Here is a 17,856-nt window from a genome sequence, read left to right on the forward strand (position 1 = left end):
TATGACTGAAAATAATTTGAGAAAAAATTGGGGGGGCTGACGATAGAAATAACGCTATCTGAATAAGGAGGTTTAATGTATTTATCGAATATAGAACTTACAGGGAGATGGGAGCTCTAGGAACATGGCTAGCTTCCAAGAGAGAGGGCTCTTGCTTTCTCTTTCCCTTCTATCTTCACCTGTCCCCTGTACCTCTGTCCACACCCCTGTACCTCTGTCCACGGCCCTTTATTGTGGGCTCAGCCCTACAGGGAACTTAACCATAAAAATCGTGCGGTTATCAGTTGTAATTAAGTCTAAAGCATGAAGGCCCTTTACAAGTAACTCACTACATGCAAACACGGAAAAGCGCAGCTGAAGTCCCTTACTCCTGTCTACACTGTACATGTCCTCAAAGGCGAACTCCAGCTCTCGCTGCCAGTCTTCTTTCCCCTCGAGGCGTCTGTGGGGCAGCTCTACTAGTCGTGGTGGCATTTGTGCCACTGTCTGTCTCCTACGTGCCAGGTCCTCTTTCTGCAGCTGTTTGAGTTCTTCCAGTAGTCTCTCTTGGGTCTTCAAGGATAAATAGATTAATGACAGCGAGTCAAACTTTAGATAGTTACATTAAGCATTAAGTGTAGGGCCTAAAATTGCCCCTCCCCTTCCATTTGTTCCGAATGAGATATACCACACCAACTTATCCATTCAGCAAACATCTGCTGGATAACATACTGACTGAGAGTATTAGGAGGAAATGTCAACCCTAAACTAGAAATGGGACAAAGAAGGGAGCACCGAGAGGAGATATTGTGTGCACCATAAAGTCTGGAAAGTATCTGCAGAGGAAAGTCATTTGGTCACTTTCTATTTAACTGCCAGGGCTTCTAAAAGGTGCTGAGCGCAGCTCTCTCTGTACTTCTCAGGTCCTGGTGACTGAGGCTTAACTGATGACACTTCCTATCACTTCAAACTCCAATTTCCATGATTAAAGGGGATTTGTGTATCTCTTTAAGTGTGGAGTACTACTAACATGAAAGTAACCAGAATGTCTTAATGAAGTTATCTAATTTAATTTTGATGGTAAAAGGCAAAGAAGGCCGATCAGAGAAACCTTCTCAGTTTCTGGGTAAGCATTTAGTCACACAGAAGAGGATGTAGTAATAGAAGAAAAACTGGGACAGCACATAGGTATGGCTATGAAAGCAACCAGAGAACAGCACAGTGTTTGTATAGCTAGGGCATAGAAGGCACACCCAAAAAATATAAAATCGGAGAAGGACAGAATCTAAATGCTAATTACGACAGACCCAGCAATAAATACATTCCTAGACCAAAAGGTCTTAGGGAAAAGGTTCACACAGGGCAATGGAATCTATTAACACTAAGATACCACAATTTTGGATGACTTTTCCTATGTGAGAAATACTAGTCTAGAATAGAGAAGTGGCCCAAACAGCTGGTTTTTAAATGACAGCATATGTATTGCTTACTATTTGAGTAAATGCATTATTGTGGCTCACTAAAACCACTGTTAGGATTCAGGCACTATGCTGGCCTGCCCCGTCACCTGGCAGAATGCACTCAGGCAGTGCCCTGGTCAGCATGCAGGTGTAAAGGTGCCCTTTAAAAGAAAGACCCCCACTTACTTATACTCTCTTTCCTGTTGTTCTCCTGGGGCAGACAGGACTTTTCCTGTCTTCTTTTCTGTCCTCTCTGTCCGTGTCTCTTTACCTCCCCCTTATCTAGTAAAACTTTCAATATGAGTGCCGTCTACAGGTCTGTTTCCCCATCCACCATGGGACTGCGATCCTCGTGCGGTTCTAACCCATTATTCTTTATTCCTAACAAGCACGGTATGTCAATCCATTAGTATTTTCCTAATGACAGGGAATTTTTAACTGCACTCATGTTCCTATGCACTTCATGCAGTCCTCAGGGAACGTGATGAAAGTGAGCTAAGGCAAGCTAAGAGCCAAGTAACGCAGAGGTGAGGTAAGTCCAGGCAGCTCGTGGAAGCTCACCTCTGTGGCCACTCAATACTGGGCTTTCATGGAAGGATGTGCTCAACTTAGAACTGTTTCTCAGTTTCTGTCACTATTTCTTACAGGTTTATTTCTTAGATAGGAATGATTGATAATTCAGACAGTTAACTAAGCCATAATTCACTTCCTATATATGAAAACTAAAAATTCAAGGGAGGAGGTCACAATGTAACCCTACTATCCAAGTAGACTCCTTAGAGGGTGAGCATTTAATGTCCAATGAGGCCCTTAAAAACCATCTCCTAAGGTGTTAGGTGCTCAAAATACACGAATGTAGTCAGACTCAGAAGGTAAAGTGGAACAGGAAGATGAATCTTTGATGATGTGTGTCAAGGATGATCTACCTTAGAATCAAAACTCAAAGTGAATAAGAAGTGCTTTGCTCAGAAAATACTTAATGAATCAATTACACAGGTTTATACAACACAAATGCCATCAAAATTACTACATCAAAAAGTGACTCATTTTCTTAGGCTCTTTTTGGATTGAATAAATGTAAATGTATTGGCAAACACGTAAAACAAACATACACTGTGAGAACAGCTTTATTCAACCCCATCTTAAAAGAGGAAGGAAAAGGATTTGGGAAAACTGTACTGAAACTGTATGAATCAGAGACTTGTGTGATGGTTAATGCTGTCAGCAAGGCAGGGGGATGGGTCTTGGGGCATGCTTATTTTAAGGGAAACTGTCTTGGCTGCACCGAGGAGCCTGACTGCATGAGAAAGGAAGCAAGGCAGCTGCAGGCACCATGCTGTGTCCCTGACTATGGTAGGGTGGGTGTGACCAGGCACTGGAAGCACCCGCTCCAGTCACTTGTCCTCCATGAACTATGAGGTAAAGTAAACTTCCTCAAGCTGACACAAACCACTCTATTCATATTCTAGGACAGAACTCACTCACTGAGCAGTTCTACGATGCCACCAACCCGTCTACCAGCAGCAGTCACAGACCACAGGGAGATGCCAGGCCTTACTTGGGTCAGGTGGATCTTCTTCAAGGCTTGGGATCCCCGCACATGTGCCCTTTCAAGCTGCTCCATTCTCTCCTGCGCTGCCTGCTTCCGAAGTCCTTCCAACCGTCTAGCTTCTTCTTCAGCAGCCAAATGAGCATCTGGCTAGCAGTCAATCAACACAATTTTAGATCTTTTTTTAAATGTGAAACAGAGAAATAGCTTTAAAATGCAATGTCACTAATATAAGTTTTTCTACTTATATAAAATTAAATACCAAAAGTTTTTAATATCTGCAATTACCATAACAATGGACTATATAATAATCAAATTATTAGTATAATGTAAATACATTTTAAAACATCAGGCTTTGTGCATTCAAAGATAGTACTCCATGATTTTTAAGAAATAGTTCTATGGCTGAAGAGATGGCTCAGCAGTTAAGAGCATTGGATGCTCTTCCAGAGGTCCTGAGTTCAATTCCCAACACCCACATGGTGGCTCACAACCATCGTCTTTAAAAAAAAAAAAGACAGAAAAAAAATCCTCCAAATGGCAATGCTGATTCTGCTAAGAAGGCCAGAATGACTTGAATATAACCCTGCCTTCCTAGAACGCATGAAGAAACGGTGATTATGCCACTGTTACTCTTTGTTATTAGATAAGTATGCACACTTATGTAATATTTATTTAATTATGTACATGGGCATGCATGAGTACAAGTGCCCTGGGAGTACAGAAGAGGGAGCTTGATCCCTGGGACTGGAGTTGAGCTGGTTATCACGCAGGTGCAGGTTCTACAAGCACAGCAGCAGCACTAGCTAACCACTGAGCTACTGTGTCTTCAGCCACATATACGCAGCATTTTGACTGTAACTAGGAATGAAGAACTTTGTTCTTTATATGGTCAAATTCTATCAATAAACTGAAGCAATAATAATGAAAACAAGTTATTAATTTTATACATGATTAAACCCTCCCAGAGTGGGTATGGTGGCTCACTCTTGCAGTCTTAGTGCTTGAGAGTGAGTTTAATGCTAAAATGGGCTAAAGTGAAACATTCTCTCAAAGAAAGATGAAAAGTTCTCAACAGTGAGGTAAGTGGATGAAGACACTGACAGTGAGTAAGAAAGATGGCACTAGCCAAATGAGGCGGTGGTGGCGCACACCTTTAATTCCAGCACTTGGGAAGCAGAAGCAGGCAGATCTTTGAGTTCAAGGCCAGCCTGGTCTACACAGAGATGGCCAGGATTACACAGAAAAACTCTTGTCTTCAAACACCCCTCTCCCCTCAAAATTGTTGTCCTAGCTCTGTAGATCAGGCTAGCCCTCAGACTCACAGAACTGTCAACCTCTGCCTCTCTTGTGCTGCGATTAAAACTTTGTTTTAAGGAACAAGTATTTAATATTTCACAAATTCTAGAGTTAACTAAATGTAAGCTAGTGGCAGACTAAAGTTAGTCCAATTTTTTAACGCTGGAATCATATTATTGCACAAGTTTGTTTTTGTCTTTCATGGTATATGTATCATGTGTGTTTGTGTGGTGCAGTATGTACATATGTGTTGAGGCCAGAGTTCTCTACCTTAGTTTTTGAAACAGGCTCTCAGGGAGCTGGAAGCTCACAGATTCAGCTATGCTGCTCAGTCAGCCATGGGTACCAAGGATCCACTGGCTTTGTCACAACAGTGCTCTGGTTACAGACGTGTGCTCCAGTTACAGACGTGTGCTTCGGTTACAGACGTGTGCTACGGGTACAGATGTGTGCTACCATGCCTACTTTTGATTTGGCAGCTGGGAAATTCAAACCTAGGTCTTCCTGCTTACAATGTGGCAGGCACTTAGGAAATGAGCCATCTTCTCAACCCCTATAATATTAAGCAAATTTTCAATTTAGTTTTGAATCCTACAGGCTCATTATATGACACTCATTTTAGCGTATGATGACTTTAGCACCCCTATTAAGCAATCAACTAAAATTTTGTTGTATTTAAAACTCCATATTAATGCTGTATTGGTAGCTTATTTCTCTAGTAGCCAAATATATACAATATGAAAAAATATTAGAGTCTACTCTGGAAGGACCAGCACATGCCTTTAATCCCAGTGTAGAGGCCGAGGCAGGTAGACTTCTGAGTTCCAAAAATATTTAAACAAGACAAAAAAGTAAAAGCAATTATTATAAGGAAACAGCAGTCGTTTCACTCTTTAACACTGGCAGCGACTTTTAAGTCATAATTTCTATGAAGACAAAGGAGTGGGAAGACAGCCATTCTGATGTTGTTGGTACTTTTTTAAAAGGCTGTTCAATGAACTTTATCAAATGTTTTGCAGTTTGGAAGCAGTACTTTTTCCTCTAGAAATACACTATTAATATAAAATCAGATGTAGACATAGATGTACAAGATCACGTTTCTATTATTTGGTGAAGCATGAATTATGAGAGGGTTGTTTAAAACCCTGCTTTTAGGGGCTATAGAGATGGCTCACCAGTTAAGAGCAGTGGCTATGCTTCTGGAGGACCCAGCTCAACTCCTAGTACCCATGTGACACCTCTCAATACTCCTTAATTGCAGCCTTAGGGGATCAGACACCCCTCTTCTGGCTTCTGCAGGTATCAGGCATGTGATATGGTACAGACACACATGCAAGGCAAAAAAAAAAAAAACCATAAACATAAAAAAAAATCCCGTTTTTAAATCTTTGTGTGCACATTTATACATAAAGAGAGACTCTAACTCATATGGTATTAACCATTTTGCCTTCTGACAGTGGGATGATTGATGTTTCTCTTAGTTTACCTTCTATGTAAAGTTCCATTCCTGCAAAAGTTCTATTATTTCATGATTGAAAATTTTAAAACCTACTTTATGTTATAATAAACCTATTTTGTACAATGCATGATAAAAATATTATTATTATTTTTTTTTTTTTTGGTTTTTTGAGACAGGGTTTCTCTGTGGCTTTGGAGGCTGTCCTGGAACTAGCTCTTGTAGACCAGGCTGGTCTCGAACTCACAGAGATCCTCCTGCCTCTGCCTCCCGAGTGCTGGGATTAAAGGCGTGCGCCACCAACGCCTGTCTGATAAAAATATTATTAACATTTTAAAAGACAGTCACAAATAGTCATGTATTCCTTCCATTCACATGAGACAATCACATGTCTGACATGAAAATTCAAAACACATTTGCAAGGCTTTATGTACTTTTACCCAAGAACAGTTAGTAGGATTGTTCAAATTTTGAGAACTGGCCGTGTCAGACATAGACTCAAGATAAAACTCAATTGAGGTTATGAACATACAGTAAGTCAATCACCTGTTTTGTGTCCATCTGTCTACTCACAAAAGTGGAAATGTGATGATAGGTGGAACTATTGGTTTTCAATGAAGGAATTCTGTTTAGTTCAATGTTCTGGAAAATAGGACATAAAATTAGAGTTTAGGTTAAAAGCACACATTTTCAATAAATATAGATCCAATGCAAAAAGTAAAATTGCTTTTATTTTTGAAACAATATTTTGTTATGGAGCCTGGCTGGCCTGGAACTTATGGCAATCCTCCTGCCTCAACCTCCTGAGCGCTGGGATTACAGGTATGCATTGTCACAAAACTGTATTAATTCATGCTATGGTTTGTTCTCATATTTGTTCAAATTTAATCCCCACTAGGAGAGGTTAGGAGGGAAAAGGGTAGAAATATCTGGGGTTATTGGGGAGGTACTTCTAATGAACAGATTAATCCTTTCAACTGATTAATGAATTCCAAGGCTAACTGTTTCTAAAATGAGTCTGCTACAAAAGCCATTTGCCTAGATCTTGTTTATGGCTTTGATGCTCTCCAGCAACTCATGACTGTTAGTAAGACCACCATGAGATGAAGCCCATCAGCCTTAGACCATGAACCAGTCTTTTCTCTATGAATTACCTTGCCTATTGCATTGTATTATTAGAAACAAAAAATGCACTAAAACAAAACCAATGCTAAAATCTGCTTAATAATGAAATAAATCTTTTCAGAGTTAAATTACTTTAAGTTTTAATAAAAGTACTAGATCTTTTAATATTTCAGATACCTTCTAGATATGTGTACTATAGTCAATGTTTTTATTTCAGTTTAGAAGTTCACTCTAACTTCTAAGTTATTTAAAGAGGCATTTATTTTTGCTATAGTGTCTCCTACACCCTACTCTTTACTGGGGACTGTAACCACTGAGGTACAGAACTGAGAACACTTTCAAGTCTCCTGAATAAAAAATGTACTTACAAGACACACTCAGTCAAGATAGATACACAATTAATCACAAAAATCCCACTAGAGTTTACATTAATCTCACTCCTCAATGTTTAATCATGAACTAAGTTCTGGTGTAGAAACACTAGCTAATTTAAGTTCACTAACTCCGCAAATCTCAAAAAGATGAAATAAGCTAATTTCCTGCTTCCAATACTTTGGCATAAAAGTAGATTTAGCCCATTATAGTTTATTATGTCCTGATATGTATTTAAATCAATTGTACTAAACAAGGGACTTCTGAGTGTCCACTCTGTCCAAGTTAGGCACTATAAACAGAAAATAAAGTAACAGAACAATTTCCTGAGATTCTTCTGCACTAATTTTTTAACCTCCCAGGTGGCAAATGTTCAGTTCAAACTAAGAACTATTTTTTTTTTTTTTTGGTTTTTACGAGACAGGGTTTCTCTGTATTGTTTTCGAGGCTGTCGGTCCAGCCCGGCCTCGAACTCACAGAGATCCGCCTGCCTCTGCCTCCCGAGTGCTGGGATTAAAGGCGTGCACCACTATTGCCCGGCGTTCAAACTAAGAACTATTTAAACAAGTCAGAAAATGTTGATGGGAGCCTGGAAACACAGGGAGCAAAGGGTGAATAGTGTGATCCTATTCAAAGTCTTAAACTGAGGTCAAAAAATGAACAAAGAATATTTTCCTACTGATGAAAACATTAGCTGATTATTTTATTTTTGTGACAGGATCTCATGCACCCCAGGCTGGTCTCAAACTTGCTACAGTTGATGGCTTTATATTCCTGATCCTCCTGCCTCTACCTTCTAGGTGCTGTGATTACAAATATGCACCAGCAGTTAATTTGCGAACTAAGGTTCAGTACAATCACACAACATGGTGGGTGCTGGTGGCGCACCTTTAGTCTCAGCATTCATAAAGCAGGGGCAGGCAGATTTTAACTACTCTACCAATCGGTAGTTAAAACACAATCTCCAGGGAGCTAGACTTTAGAGTTTTATCAAATAAGTGCATAGACTGTCAGCACTGTTAGGATGATTTGTAAGTGATTTTAAATTGCTGTCAATATCTAGCTTCCAGCCTGAGTTCTGCTCTGCTGTAAACTACCACTGGATTTAAACCCCACCAGGGGGGAGGCCAGCATCAATAGAGACAGCTTGAAGAGCCTTCTCCTCAATTACCAGGATATGAAAGGATAATGACAGCTTGTCGGTAGTAGCGCACGCCTTCAATCCCAGCACTTGAGAGGTAGAGGCAGGTGGATCTCTGTGAGTTCAAGGGCAGTGTGGTTTACAGAGACAGGACAGGTCCCAAAACTAGAGCAACCCTGTCTTGAAAAGCAAACAAACAAACAAACAACACCAAACCAAACCAAACAAACAACAACAATAAAACCAATAGCTGTGTGTAGAACAATAACACTCAATACCTCCAGAATGCCATTCACAAGACAACGGGGGGGGGGGACACGACGGACACACGGACGACGACAACGACACACGGACAACAAATTTGCTACCCTGGAACTTATTATTCTACCCATCCTGAACTCTGAAGAAGCATTCCACTTCAAGAAGCTATTTTGGCTTATGAACATTGGAGATTATAATAAAAGCTATCAAAAGGCATTATGGGTTAAAATACTGCCTGCCTTTCTAATATCTTGCATGGTCCCGGGGGAGTGGCTAAAAGAGGACACCGTCCCCTGGGCCTCACTGGATCTTATGTCACCTGGCAGGTGGCCCGGTGAGAGCAGGGGAGCTGACAGAAGGGAAGACCCCAGAGCCTGACACTCACACTCATCACACACACGCACACAGGAGAGACACACTTGTGCAGTATTAAGTTTTCAGATTTTTTAAAAAGTCTCTATTTAACTTTTCATATAAAGTAACTGTAATTTTGATAGTTATCTATACAGCCACTCCAATAACTACAAAATGCTGATATAAATAAAAGAACTGATTCTTTCCTTTTCCTTCTTTCTTTTGAAACAGTCTGTTTTGATCACTAGCCATCTCCTGCCTCAGCTTCACACGCGCTGAGAACATAGGTACGAGGCAGCATGTTCTTCCTAGTACTCACAAGACTCAACTATTTCAAACATGTAAGCAAAACTGAGGCTAATCACAAAGCACACCTACTCCTATAACAAAGTCCTCATGACCTTACGACTGTAAACCATTCTTTATCTGATGTGAGCCAAAGCCAGAATATGGGTTGTCTATAAGACAACTAACAAAGGCTCTAAAAAAAAAAGGCAGAATGATTAGGACTATAAAAACGAATTCCCACCAGGGAAAACTCAACACATAGTAGGCAATAGGTAACACTTAGATTTACACATAAAACAACATCTAGAATTTTAAAATACTCCATGTCTACTCCTATATTATTATGCAATTAAAACGTGTTTAAACAAAGCTCTAGGCAATTCACCTCAAAAGGGGCTGGAACAGGAGGTGGCAGCCTGGCCACTTTAGCTGATCTCTCTTTTTCCACAAGCAAAGCTTCCTTTCGGGCTTTTATGTGCCTTAAAAGACAAGAGATGCCACCAATTAGTCTCTCAGGTAATACCTGCTGTCACCAAGAGAAACAGAAAGGCATCTACTTGGTACCAGTACACAGTTAAAAATAAAAAAGCCAGAGACTCATCTTGTAGCTGAGTCCACACCCAATTTGCTGTTTGACTCAGCATACATGTCAGAACATGTTTACCAACTACAAGAAGCTTATCCAAACACAGGAGGATCAAGTGAATAATCAGACAGCAGTGGTGCTCAGCCTTCCTAATGCTTCAACCCTTCATACAGTCCCTCAGGTTGTGGGGACCACCACCATAAAATTATTTCATTGCTACTTCATAACTGTAATTTTGCTACTGTATGAAGCATACTGCAAATATCTGATATGCCGATGGTGTTAGGTGCCTGTGGAAGGGCTGTCTGACCTCACCTACACATTGAGAACCAGTAGTCTAGAGTTCTTTACAGTAAGAGCAGAACTAGAAATGTTAAAGATAGGCTATTGCGTAAATTGACCAGTGCAGACCAGTAACAGGAAGCAAAAATTACTAATGACTGAAGTTTTATAGTCCATGACCTTGTGTGTATGCTGTTATGTGTTTTCAGACAGAGTCTCACTATTCTTTCTCAAAATATTCTGTCCGTGGCTGGCCTGAAACTAGATATGTAGACCAAGCTGGCCTTGAACTTACAAAGATCTGCCTGCCTCTGCCTCCCAAGTGCTGGAACTAAAGGTGTGCACCACCATGTCCTGTCCCAAGATCTCTTTAATGCTTTTAATCACATAAATATTTTTTTAACTTCCTTTTTACATCAGAGACAGTTTCTGGTTGATATTGAGTCTGAACTGTCTACACATTTCTTCCGAAACTTAGCAACTGCCACTGGACTCAGAAGGATAGCTCACCAAGAAAATCACCCCCTGCTGCATTAGTAAGCACAGTTCAGGGTGCAATGAATAAACAACCCTTTATTTAGGATGTCCTGACACAGCCTCCTACACGCCCTGTTTTCTAGCCATACTGATCTCAGCTGAAAATATGGTAAAAGTTATGTTACCTGGTTTTCTGTTTCATTAACATTTCTTTTTGATTTTTCTGCACTTTAAGGGCTTCTTTATGCCTCATTTCAGCTTTTCTTTTTCTTTCTGCTGCACGTCGCGCCAGAGCATCCAAATCAGGTTCCTAGAAGCATATACTACTTAAAAAGTCATGTTGGATAAGATGAGCAGAAATGTGTCTGACATCAACAAAGAAATCACCTTTCATTTTTTAAAGATTTATTTATTTTACATATGAGTGCTCTAGCTACATGTACAACTTTATGCCAGAAGAGGGCAACAGATCTCATTATAGATGGTTGAACCACCATATGGTTACAAGGAATTGAACTCGAGACCTCTGGAAGAGCAGCCAGTGCTCTTAACCACTGAGCCACCTCTCCAGTCCAGAAGTTACCTTTCAATTTCGTCATCCCTTCCCATAGTACACAGACATTTTCCAAAGAACAGAAGTGGTACCACCACCATGCCATAGTAATAATCACTTAGCTTAGTATGAAAACATAAAATATCAAGCTACTCTGGACAAGGGTTAAATTAAACAATAAAATGTTTTATTTAAACTGGAACACCAAATTTATAGTACTATAGGAGGTTCTCCAGTCTGCAAAAATCATATGCATATCATTCAAATGAGTTAGACTTGGGAAAATGTTTAAACACAAGGCAAATAAGTAAATAAATAAAGTAACATTAGAACTTAGGGCTACTGGTAAAAACACACAAAAATCAAGCTGCTACATTACTTCCAAGCATTCCTTTCCTCAATAATTGTTATTAAAGATCTGTCTTTTATTTGAGACTACTCTGGGATGACAAACTAGCATTTCTTTCCTTCATTCCCCCCTCCCTCTCTCCCCTTTCCTTCTTATTCAGTTCTGCTATGTAGCCTTGACTGACCTGTAACTTACTATGTTGACCAGGCTCACTCAGAGCTTAAGGAAGTCCTCCTGTCTCTTTTCTTGAGTGTTGGGATTACAAACATCCATGTATACCACACCTGATCAAACTACTATTTTCTAGTCATAAATCACATTAAACAACAAATGAACTCAAGGACCTGTTGAAACACTGAGCTTTCCTTTGCTTTTAGGAAAGCCATCAATGAAACACAAGTGCATCTGAATTCACTAATGTATTTAGAGATGTTAGGAATGAATCTGAATTTGGAAATCTGAATTTAGTCCCCTGAATCTATTCAAACTGCCTGAGACAGATAATTTATGATTTCATAGGTTATCCTCTTTTATGCAGGCAAGAACTGGAAGAGATAACGTTAACTTGAACACCAGAGGTGTTCTTGGCATGATTTACAAGGAAGCATCATTATTCTCACAGCAGATTAGACTGATTTAGAAAATAAGGTTAGCCGTCTCCCCCAATGCAATTTCATATAACCAATCACACTGCCTCAATCAGTGAGGAGGTGCGCTCACTCACATTTTCCTTCGCCTGTCGATGTCCGTCTCCCATATGTCTTAAACTTGCCAAATACAGTTTTTCCAAGTTCTGTATTTTCTGGTTCTGTGCTTTTTCCCATTCTGCCCTTAGTTCCCCTGCCAAACGTGAAAACTGCTGATTTTTCCTCTGTTTTATGTCTTCTCTTATTTGGAAGGCAATGCCCCTTTCTTGTTCTCGAACCTGAAAGATGAGTATTTCATATAAAAAAATGAAGGGGATTTAAACATTTGTAAAAATCTAATTGTGACTAAGAATTCAAATGAATTCTCTTCAGGTGCATCAATTCTAAACACTCATTAGGTAAGGACTATGGTTAGCAGAAAAAGCCAATTGACAGAGAAAAAAAAGGGGGTTGCTTAGAAATACTTACTGCATTCCTTTATTTGTGTGTGTGTTGTAGCACAGGAGTCAAAGGTTAACCTGCATGAGTTCCAGTATGAGGGTCCCCAGGATAGGACCTGGGTTACCAGGCTTGGCAGTAAAGTACATTTACCGACTCAGCCATCTTAGCAACTTCCAACCCTGTTTCTAAAGTCCCTTAACTGATTTGTTTCAACTGCTCCCTCTACCCCTAATAATATATACAATGCTAAAATGGTAAGGCGATTTCACAAGTTTCACAGCCAACGAAGTCAGGTGAGAGTTCCCTTTCCAGGAAACACCATCTCTGGTTCTAAATAGAAAGCTTAAAGGGCAATCTAAAATTTCCTAATAAATGTGTCTTAGAAGCTCATATAAATAAGTCTGTTTCATCTTTCTAGTAATCTTTTCCAAAATTATTCTAAGCTTCCTTTTCTAATTTTCACCAACCATGTGTTATTCAGAAATGAGGTAGAAAGATTTTAAGAGGCAGAAATTGAGGAAGATGACTGCAAAATAACATCTCTTATACATAACTGCATTGGTACACACATGGACTTGGGTTGCTGACATAAGGCCCCACCCTTAGCTAAGGAGCTATTGGGAGCTGATAACCACGGGGAGTTAGTTTTCTTCAGCAATGGGGTCCAAAGGTCAGTTGCCCATGCCCCAGTGGATGGTGGTACATACACATAGGTGCAGGCAGAAGTAAACGGACTCAGTGGGGAAGAAAAAAGTAAAAGTCAAAGAGAAAGATGGCCTGAAGTAAGGAGAATGTGAGAGGAAATGAAGGGAGAAGGGAGTGGTGGATATGATCTAAATACATTACATCCACACATGCAATTACCAAAGCATAAAATATCAGGGCTCTTTGAAGGGCAGAAAAAGAGGAAGACAAAAAACTAAAACTCTAAGTAAATGATACCTGAAGCAATCTTAGTTTCCGTCTTCTTTCATAATCTTCCTTCAAAATGAAGGCTTCCTCATTAGGACTCAATCTCAGCTTTCCAGTGTTCATTACCTTTCTTTTCATTTCCGTGTATTTTAAATACAAAGGATCTGAATTGAAGAGAAATAAATAGATGAATGTCTGTAAAATATAAATTCTGAAATAGGGCAACAATGAAAGTGATTTCAAGACTTCAGTGTGTTAATATACACACAAACCCACATGTAAAATAGCACAGGCAAACAAACTTTTCCACAAACTGTTCTAAGTCTGGTCTTTAGATCATCGGTTGTCAGGTGGGTGAGAAAGAAAATGACAAGTGGGTAGAATTGTTTAGGAGTCTGTCCCCACCTATAGTGACTGACAAGATTTCAGACGTTAATTTTCTCCTGTTTTGGCATTTCCAAAGTTTATTAAGCACTTAAAAGATGTGTTGGCACTAAATAAATGTTCTTGAGATGGTTTCTCAAGACCATCTTAACACTGGTAACCTGTATGTAAACAAAAAGAAAAAGGAAACTTTAAGGGCCCCTGGTTTGCTGTACACAATTTAATCACTTAGTGTCACTAAATGTCACTGAATTTTATTAATTCCATGGGCTTAGTCTAAAAGATTCCTCAACCATTACAAACATGTTATAATTACTTAGGGGTTCTATTGTTTCAATAAAACACCATGACCAAAGGGAACTTGGGAATAAAGGACTATTTCAGCTTACAGTTCCACACCACAGTCCATCACTGAGGAAGTCAGGGCAGGACTCAAACGGTAGAACATGGAAGCAGGAGCTGATGTGGAGGCCATGGAGGCCTTCTGCTCACTGGCTGGCTCAACCTGCTTACATCATTCAGCGAGACCAGACCAGTGATGGCACAGCACACGGTGGGTCAGGCACTTCCACATCAGTTATTAGTCAAGAAAATGTATCACAAGCCGGGCACTCAAGAGACAGAGGCAGCCGGATCTCTGAGAGTTCCAGGTCAGCCTGGTCTACAGTGTGAGTTCCAGGACAGCCTCCAAAGCCACAGAGAAACTCTGTCTCGAAAAACCAAAAAAAAAAAAAAAGAAAGAAAGAAAGAAAGAAAGAAAGAAAAAAGATAAAGAAAATGTATTACAGATGTGCCTCCAGGTTGATTCTGTGTGGGCATTTTCTCAGTTGAAGATCCTCTTCCCAAATGACTCTAGCTTGTGTCGTGGTGACACAAGACTAAACAGGATATATGTTATCCTTTTTAAAAAAATGACCACTTTAAAAAAACTATAGAATACTCCTAATTGGACATATGAAATACTTAGATTCCCAGGCCTGTTCTTCTATTGCTACTTTTGGGTGTCCTCGATGCCCTCCCTACATGTCTTTCCTGTCTCTGTGGTTCTGAGAGGAAACTCAGGGCTTTGTACATGGCCATGCCTTCACTGTGCTACAATCCCACTCCTCTTCTCTAGAACGTTTAACATGCTCTTATCTAGAGGAAGGGGGTATGGGAAACTAGACTGTGATAATCTATAGCTGACATAACTTGAAAACTCTTTCCAAGTAATTCTGCTACCAGCCCGCTCCCACAATCCCTTAGCGTTACAACACGTCATGATTTTACGTGAGAAGAGAGCACATCTCTCTGGTCTTCACAGCGATGAGCAGGCAAACTGTGCTGCTGGATATTTACAGCTCTGTGAAGCTAGCTGAAGCTTGGCCTCTTCTGAGGCGCTGTCCTCTAAGAATGAGCTGCTCATTCACCTAGAATATAGACTATCTATATGCAGATCCATTCAGAAGGGATGGCTTGTACTTTAGTTTCTCACTAATTATTATTTGTCTTTTGTAGAGTGACAGTAGCTACAGTTTTGTTTAAACTCTCAACAGGTAAACATAATAACTTAAAAACACTGTTTTGAAGAAGTGCTTGGGTAATCTAGTAGGAACCAATACTTCTTTCCAGTGAATTCTCCATCACAAGTGTGGCCAGGACAAGGATGGTTGTACTCATCACCTTACATTTTTTTTTTTTTTGTCTAAAAGACTGTCTTGCACTTTATAGATAATTTAGGGTGGACTCAATGAGACAGTGACTTATACAGTACTCCATGGGCAGGCCCAGTCATGACTATACACAAGAGGGCTCTGATGTCAAACAGGAGTTAGTTGCTTGAATTGAAAACCTTTTCCAATACATCCCATTGACATTCTTAGGAAAAACAAAAAGCAAACTCCAGAAGACAGCTGGGGGCCCAAGGGAGGAATATCGTTAAGTTGCTTCCCATAGGAGAAAACTATTCCTTCTGCAGCTATCAAGTAGAAAGAATCCTGTTTTCATCCGTGCTTCGTAACTGGGCAATAACAGATACAAACAGGGCTTACCTTGATACATTTAATTCTGAGGATTAGGTGGTAGTGGCTGACACACAGCAGTCACAACATTAACACGACGTACGCTGAGGACGCCAAGAGCCACCTTTGGCATTCATTAGCAGAGGGCGGTAGCCAAGTCTCAAATCCCCTGGGTCTCGTTTCTTGACTCCGTGTAAGGGGAGTGATACCCACCACACGGGGTTGTATTAAGTGGAGTTTGCCCTTTGTTTTTCTTAAGAATGTCAATGGGATGTACTGGAAAAAGTTTTCAACTCAAGCAACTAACTCCTGTTTGACATCAATTGCTGCGAAACCGCCGAACACACTCAATAATAATAATAATAATAATAATAATAGCAATAATAACAATAAAGGCTAACAACCATTCGCGGCCGTCGTTTCTTCTCGGGGCAGCGTGTCACTACGTCGCATAGGCTAGCCTGGAAGTCGAGGCACGACTGCTCAGCCCCGCGTCCCGAGTGCTTGGGATCCCTGGGTGAACCAACACTCCCCGGCTGGCACTGCTGCCATTTTTTTTCCCCTCCAAAGCTGGCTGTGACTGGAGTGCAGCCGAGGAGCTACGGGCGGCGGATTCCACGGAGGCGCCCCGCTCCCTGCGGGACCGGGCTCGGGGAGGTTTAAAGGGCCGGGAGGCTCGCCCGCCTGCTCGCGGCCCGCCGGGAGAACCCCGCCGGGCCTCCGTCACTCACCTGACTGCGTGTGCACAGGCCGGACCTCACGGCACACGGGCGTCCGCAGGCGGCCGGCTACCCAGCAGCCGTTCGGGCCCCTGCGGAACGGCCATCGCCAGGCTCTCGTCACTTCCGCCATTCAAACGGCCCGCCAATGGCGGGAGCGGACGGCGGGAAGCAGCCCGGTCCCGCCTCCGCCGAGGCCGCCGGGTTGGCCGCGCCGGGCTGAGACCCCGCCCCTACCCCTGCCCCCGCCTCCGCGCTAGTAGCCCCGCGCATGCGTAGCCCTGCCTCCATGCGCGCACGCGCAGTTCCGCGCCGCGGGCGGGCCATTGTGTCTCACAACTGCCCTGTGTGCGGTCTCGCTTCCTCCCTGGCGCCGTGTCACAGACCCGGAGGCTGAGACGCCGCGAGGGTCTGGCGAGCCGGGCAAAGGGGCGTTAGTCCTTTATGTTCTCGAGGCGCGTTTGGTCCAGTCGCCTGGCGCTTGGAGCTTCTCTTTGTTGACCCGCTGCTTGGACAGGTTGCGTGCTCGACCTGGCTGACGCCTTGGACAGGGACAGAACGTTCTCCAGTGGACACTGGGGCTTGAGACGCGTTCCGTCTTTAGTGGGAAGCCACGAGCAGTCAGAGCCAGCGCAGTAGGCTGGCGAGAGCTTCAGGCTGCTCGCCGCGGCTCTGCTACATTCTAGCTGGGACCCTAAAGCACTGGAGTCAAAGTTTCCCTTTAGACCTGTATTTGCTGGACACCAAGCCACCCTGGGATGTCCAGAGTGGCGTCTTCTTCTCACCTGGCGTCCGCTTCTCTAGCTAAGTGCTCTGCTGGAAGTGTTCACACAGTGGCGTGCCTGCCTCCCTGAGCCTTTGCCGGGGACACCGGACGTCTGTCTCACTGCTTGTTCGCTGTGTTTTCAGTGTCCTAAGAGAGCATTCCCCGGGGAAAAGAGTGAGGCTGCTACGTGCTTTTTGCAGGGAAGCTGAGGAACTGTAAAAATTTGCCGCATTTTTATTGGCTAAGTGTCAGGGCCAGCCCAAGTTCAAGTTAGGAGGAAATTAAGTTTTTGTGAGCATCTTAGCCCACTGCGGTGTCCTTGGTAATACTTGGCTTGCCTTCTTCCCAGAGTCCGCGGGGGACTCAAAGTTAATGATCACGTGAAGGCACTTTGCAGATTCTCAAAAACTATAAGGTCTTCTGTTTGCGTGTTTTCTTTCTTGTTTAGGACTTTGT

The 17,856-nt window shown here is 41.9% G+C and overlaps 1 protein-coding gene across 17 annotated transcripts in view; it reads right to left on the reverse strand.

The window, feature by feature from the left end:
* Cep295 (centrosomal protein 295) overlaps nt 1-16,783 on the reverse strand; it is a 40,631-nt gene extending 23,848 nt beyond the window's left edge. For 14 of the 17 annotated variants that reach the window (XR_002385818.2, XR_002385817.2, XM_021235238.2 and 11 more), the window contains exons 1-8: nt 16,647-16,783; nt 13,562-13,695; nt 12,256-12,456; nt 10,815-10,939; nt 9,670-9,763; nt 6,290-6,385; nt 2,998-3,138; nt 330-552 (exon numbers count right to left, since the gene is read on the reverse strand). Coding sequence is in view for 15 of the 17 variants with exons in the window: in XM_021235238.2 (XP_021090897.1) it covers nt 330-552; nt 2,998-3,138; nt 6,290-6,385; nt 9,670-9,763; nt 10,815-10,939; nt 12,256-12,456; nt 13,562-13,695; nt 16,647-16,767 (1,135 nt within the window). In the remaining 2 variants the exon portion in view is untranslated. The remainder of the gene's footprint in view (nt 1-329; nt 553-2,997; nt 3,139-6,289; nt 6,386-9,669; nt 9,764-10,814; nt 10,940-12,255; nt 12,457-13,561; nt 13,696-16,646) is intronic. The other 3 variants (XM_013123556.3, XM_021235244.2, XM_021235236.2) reach the window with 1 other exon arrangement.
* Between the last annotated feature and the right edge of the window lie 1,073 nt (nt 16,784-17,856).

The sequence above is a fragment of the Mesocricetus auratus genome, unplaced genomic scaffold, assembly GCF_017639785.1.
Source record: "Mesocricetus auratus isolate SY011 unplaced genomic scaffold, BCM_Maur_2.0 Super-Scaffold_100044, whole genome shotgun sequence".
Classification (NCBI taxonomy): Eukaryota; Metazoa; Chordata; class Mammalia; order Rodentia; family Cricetidae; genus Mesocricetus; species Mesocricetus auratus.